Source organism: Penaeus vannamei, chromosome 40 (assembly GCF_042767895.1).
Source record: "Penaeus vannamei isolate JL-2024 chromosome 40, ASM4276789v1, whole genome shotgun sequence".
Taxonomy (NCBI): domain Eukaryota; kingdom Metazoa; phylum Arthropoda; class Malacostraca; order Decapoda; family Penaeidae; genus Penaeus; species Penaeus vannamei.
This window is the reverse complement of record NC_091588.1, coordinates 23,672,695-23,677,694: the sequence shown is the minus strand read 5'-3', so window position 1 is coordinate 23,677,694 and position 5,000 is coordinate 23,672,695. Positions and strand designations below refer to the sequence as shown.

Sequence of the window (5,000 nt, the reverse complement as noted above, 5' to 3'; positions counted from 1 at the left end):
CAATTAGATAATAATAGATAATAATAACAATCAATGATAATGATAAATAATTAGAGGATGCAATACATAATATAATATATAATCACCTCATGCTCCACCCTGCCTCTCTCTCTCTCTCACTCTCACTCTCACACTCTCTCACACACACTCTCTCTCTCTCTCTCTCTCTCTCTCTCTCTCTCTCTCTCTCTCTCTCTCTCTCTCTCTCTCTCTCTCTCTCTCTCTCTCTCTCTCTCTCTCTCTCTCTCTCTCTCTCTCTCTCTCTCTCTCTCTCTCTCTCTCTCTCTCTCTCTCTCTCTCTCTCTCTCTCTCTCTCTCTCACCTCCTCCTCCACCCTGCCTCTTTCCCTCTCCTCTTCTTCTCTCTTCTCCTTCTCCCTCTCCTCCATCTCTCTCCTCTCCTTGTCCTCCTTTTCCTTCGCCTTGAGTGCTTCCTCCAGCCTTGTCCGGTCGTCCTCGAGAGTCGAGATGCGAGACTCAGCTTCAGAGAGAGCCTCGGCATTCTGCTGCCAAGCCTGGAAGTGGAATTAGTGATTGAAGGAATAGAAGGGACAAAGATGGGAAGATGGGGATGGTTGGAATAATGATCGTTCTCAAGGAAACAAACAGCAATGGCACTAAAAATTGCCAACCGGCCCGTCACATATGTAGCTGTTTATTTTCCTATAGGTGGCAGGGAAATCAGGACTGAGGACTGTCTCAACAGTAGTTAAAATGTCAGGGTTGTGTGGGGTTTTAAACCAATATGTTAAATACTCTAAGTTCATCATAAAAAACCCTAACATTGGCAAACTTAGTAAATAAAAGCTCTCATCGCTCATGCTCTTTCCAAGCACATCTGTCTTGCTACAGGTAACTCACTCATTCTCTCTCTCTCTCTCTCTCTCTCTCTCTCTCTCTCTCTCTCTCTCTCTCTCTCTCTCTCTCTCTCTCTCTTTATATAAAAAAATATATATATATATGGACACATCTCACCTCCTCTTCCACCCTGACTCTCTCCCTCTCCTCTTCTTCTCTCTTCTCCCTCTCCATCTCCTCCCTCTCTCTCCTCTCCTCATCCTCCTTTTCCTTCTCCTTGAGTGCCTCCTCTAGCCTCTTCCGGTCGTCCTCGAGGGCCGAGATTCGAGACTCGGCTTCCGTGAGAGCCTCGGCTTTCTGTCGCCAAGCCTGGAAGTGGAAGGGGGGAATTAGCAGATGAAGATGGGAAGAAGGGAGCTAAGGATGAAGGTGGGAAGAAGAAATAGAGTTGATAAATATAGGAAAAACGCAAGCAAAGGATGAAGATGGGAAGAAGGAATGGAGGTGATAAATATGGGAAGAAGGAATGGAGGTGATAAATATGGGAAGAAGGAATGGAGGTGATAAATATGGAAAGAAGGGAAGCAAAGGATGAAGATGGGAAGAAGGAATGGAGGTGATAAATATGGGAAGAAGAGAAGCAAAGGATGAAGGTGGGAAGAAAGAATGGAGGTGATAAATATGGGAAGAAAGGAAGCAAAGGATGAAGGTGGGAAGATAGAATAGAGGTGATAAATATGGAAAGAAGGGAAGCAAAGGATGAAGGTGGGAAGAAGGAATAGAGGTGATAAAAATGGGAAGAAGGAATAGAGGTGATAAAAATGGGAAGAAGGAATAGAGGTGATAAAAATGGGAAGAAGGGAAGCAAAGGATGAAGATGGGAAGAAGGGTAGAAAGGATTAAGATGGGAAGAAGGAATAGAGGTGATAAATATGGGAAGAAGGGAAGGGAAGGATGAAGATGGGAAGAAGGAATGGAGGTGATAAATATGGTAAGAAGGGAAGGGAAGGATGAAGATGCGAATAAGAGACGGAAGGGAAGAGGGGAAGAATGAATTAGCAAATGAAGATGGGAATGAACAATTCAAAAGAATGAAGATTGGAATAGGGGAATTGGTGAATTAGCAAATGAAAATAGGAATAGAGGAAGTAACAGATAATAAAGGGAATAAGGGCAGAACTCAAAGGGACAGGTGAAGATGGGTGGAAGCAACAAACGATAACAGGCGTAAGGGATAAAGATGGGAATAAAGAATGGGATAAATATAGGAATAAAGGAAGCCACTGATAAAGATGGCATTAAAGGAATCTCTCTCTCTCTCTCTCTCCCTCTTGCTCTCTCTCTTCCTCTCGATCTCTCTCTCCCTCTTACCTCCTGTTTTTCTGCTCTCTCTGCTTCTTTCCTCTCCAGCTCTTTCATCATTCTTTCCATTTCTTCTCTTCCGCTTATTACTTCTTTCTTCAACTGGTCACATTCTGCGCTTACTTCCATATGGAGGCTTTTCAGTTTTGAGGCCTGTGGGGGCAAGGAGGGGGGGGGGATGTGTGTACATTTGTGTGTGTTGAGGGGGTATGTGAAAACGTGTGTGTGTGTGTGTGTGTGTGTGTGTGTGTTTGTGTGTATGTGTGTGTGTGTGTGTGTGTGTGTGTGTGTGTGTGTGTGTGTGCATGTGTGTGTGTGCATGTGTGTGTGTGCATGTGTGTGTGTGCATGTGTGTGTGTACATGTGCGTGTGTGTGTGCGTGTACGTATGCGTGTGCGTGTGCGTGTGTGTGTACATGTGCATGTACATGCATATGCAGGTATGTGTGTGTATATGTATATATATAAGTATATATGTAGATATGCATGTAAGGGTATATGTGTGTATGTGTTTAGAATGAGGAAAAAATCACATTACTCATCATGTTATACAAAAATATATGCAAACAACAAAATTTAAGCTGATAATAACAGTAACAATAATAATAACAATAATAATAATACCCAAATTAATACTGACAATAATCATAATCATCACATTAAAAATAAAAATGATAATATTAATGATAATATTAATAATATTAACAGCAACAATAACAATGATAATTATAGTAATACAATAATAATGAAAAGGGTAATAATATTCATGATAAAAATAAAAAAAGATAAACTGGCAACCTACCATCATAACTGCCGTACTTAATTTATTCTGTGACTCTTTCTCGCTATTTTCCAGCTGTAAGTAAATTCAATAAATTATAATAATACAAAATAAAAGTGAAAATACACTCAAAGATAAATGAATTAGTAATACTATAATCTTATATTACATATTGTAACTGTACCTAAAGATTTATATATACGTATCTAAATCATTAATATCTTTTTCATTTTATTACATCATTTCTTACTTCGGACTATAAAAAAAAATAACTGTAACAATCTCATTATCAAAACTGAAAACTCTCTCCCTTCCTCTCCCCCTCTCTCTCTCTCTTGTACTCTCTCCCTCTCTCTCTCTCTCTCTCTATCCCTCTTCCTCGCCTTCTCCCTCTCTCTCTTCCTCTCCTCCCTCTCTCTCTACCTCTTCCTCTCTCTCCCGCTTCCTTTCCATCTCTCTCTCTCTCTCCCTTTTCCTATCTCTCTCCCTCTTTCTTTTCCTCTACCTCTCTCTCTCATTCTTCCTCTCTCCCTCTCTTCCTCACTCTCTCTCTCTCTCTTCTTCTCTCTTTCTCTTCCTCTCTCTCTCCCTCTTCCTCCCTCTCTCACCCTCTTCCTCTCTCTCTCTCCCTCTTCCTCTCTCTTACTTCCTCTTCCTCTTCCTCTTTCTCTCTCTCTCTATCTCTCTTTCCCTCTCCCTCTCTCTCTCTTCCTCTCTCTCCCTCTCCCTCTCACTATCCTTCTTGTACTTCCTAGTCCTTTTCCTCTCCCTCTTCCTCTCTGTCATCTTCTTCCTCTCTCTCTCCCTTTTCTTCTCTATCTCTCTCTCTCTTCCTTTTTCTCTTCCTCTCTCTCCTTCTTTCCTTTTCTCTCTTTCCTTCTTCCTTTCCTCCTCTCTCTCTCCCTCTCTTTCCTTCTTCCTTTCCTTCTCTCCCTCTTCCTCTCTATCTCTCTCTCTCTCTTTTTTTCTCTGCCTCTCTCTCCTTCTTCCTCTCCTTCTCCCTCTTTCTTTCCCTTTCTCTCTATTCTTTTTCATTTCCTTCTCTCTCTTTCCCCCTTCCTCTCCCTCTCCCTTTTCCTCTCCATCTCTCTTATTCAGCCTTACCTGCCCCACCCTCTCATTCGCAATCCTCAAAACATTTTCTCTCTCCTCGTATTTCTCTTGAAGCGACTTCAGTTCTTCCATCAAACTTGCATATTCCTTTTCTCTCTGACTCAGAGACGACACTTGTTGCTTGAGTTTCTCCTCCGCTTCCATAATCTGCCATGAGAGAATGGGGAAATCATCTTTATTATCTTGTTTATTTAATTATCTCTATTCATTCAATTTGTTTAATCATCTCCATTTATTCAATTTGTTTAATTATCTCTATACATTCAATATATTCAATTATCTCTATTAATTCAGTTAATTCAATTTGTTTGATTATCTCTATTTGTTTATTATATTTCAGTATCTCTATTTATTCATTTTATTTAATTATCTCTATTCTCTCATTTGGAAATTATACATGTTATCATTAATAAAATCTCTTCCCTCATCTGTTTTCTCGTCTCTCTCTCTCTCTCTCTCTCTCTCTCTCTCTCTCTCTCTCTCTCTCTCTCTCTCTCTCTCTCTCTCTCTCTCTCTCTCTCTCTCTCTCTCTCTCTCTCTCTCTCTCTCTCTCTCTCTCTCTCTCTCTCTCTCTCTCTCTCTCTCTCTCTCTCTCTCTCTCTCTCTCTCTCTCTCTCTCTCTCTCTCTCTCTCTCTCTCTCTCTCTCTCTCTCTCTCTCTCTCTCTCTCTTTATATTGATACTCACCTTTCTAATGTCCAAGTGACTCTGAGCTTTTTCAGTCTCCAAAGCTCGACATTGCTCCTGCAAGATGTATGGAAAGTTATCATAGCATCACTACTACATCATCAGTAAATTATCATTACATACTTATTAAATAATCATTACAGAAAGGAGAAGGGGAAGGAGAGAGGAAGAGGGAGAGGGAAGGGGGGAGGGAGGGAGAGGGAGAAAGGGAGGGAGAAGGAGAGAAGGGGACAGAGGGAGAGTGAAAGCAACTGAGCCACAC

General features: G+C 41.2%; 1 protein-coding gene across 2 annotated transcripts in view; it reads right to left on the bottom strand.

Moving 5' to 3' along the window:
• The window catches only part of LOC113805009 (FYVE and coiled-coil domain-containing protein 1), a 22,907-nt gene that overhangs the window by 7,314 nt on the left and 10,593 nt on the right, over positions 1 to 5,000 (bottom strand). Inside the window, exons 9-14 of one of the 2 annotated variants that reach the window (XM_070117506.1) lie at positions 4,739 to 4,795; positions 4,044 to 4,199; positions 2,961 to 3,014; positions 2,169 to 2,312; positions 975 to 1,166; positions 323 to 514 (exon numbers count right to left, since the gene is read on the bottom strand). In XM_070117506.1, coding sequence (XP_069973607.1) covers positions 323 to 514; positions 975 to 1,166; positions 2,169 to 2,312; positions 2,961 to 3,014; positions 4,044 to 4,199; positions 4,739 to 4,795 — 795 coding nt within the window. The remainder of the gene's footprint in view (positions 1 to 322; positions 515 to 974; positions 1,167 to 2,168; positions 2,313 to 2,960; positions 3,015 to 4,043; positions 4,200 to 4,738; positions 4,796 to 5,000) is intronic. The other variant, XM_070117507.1, reaches the window with a different exon arrangement.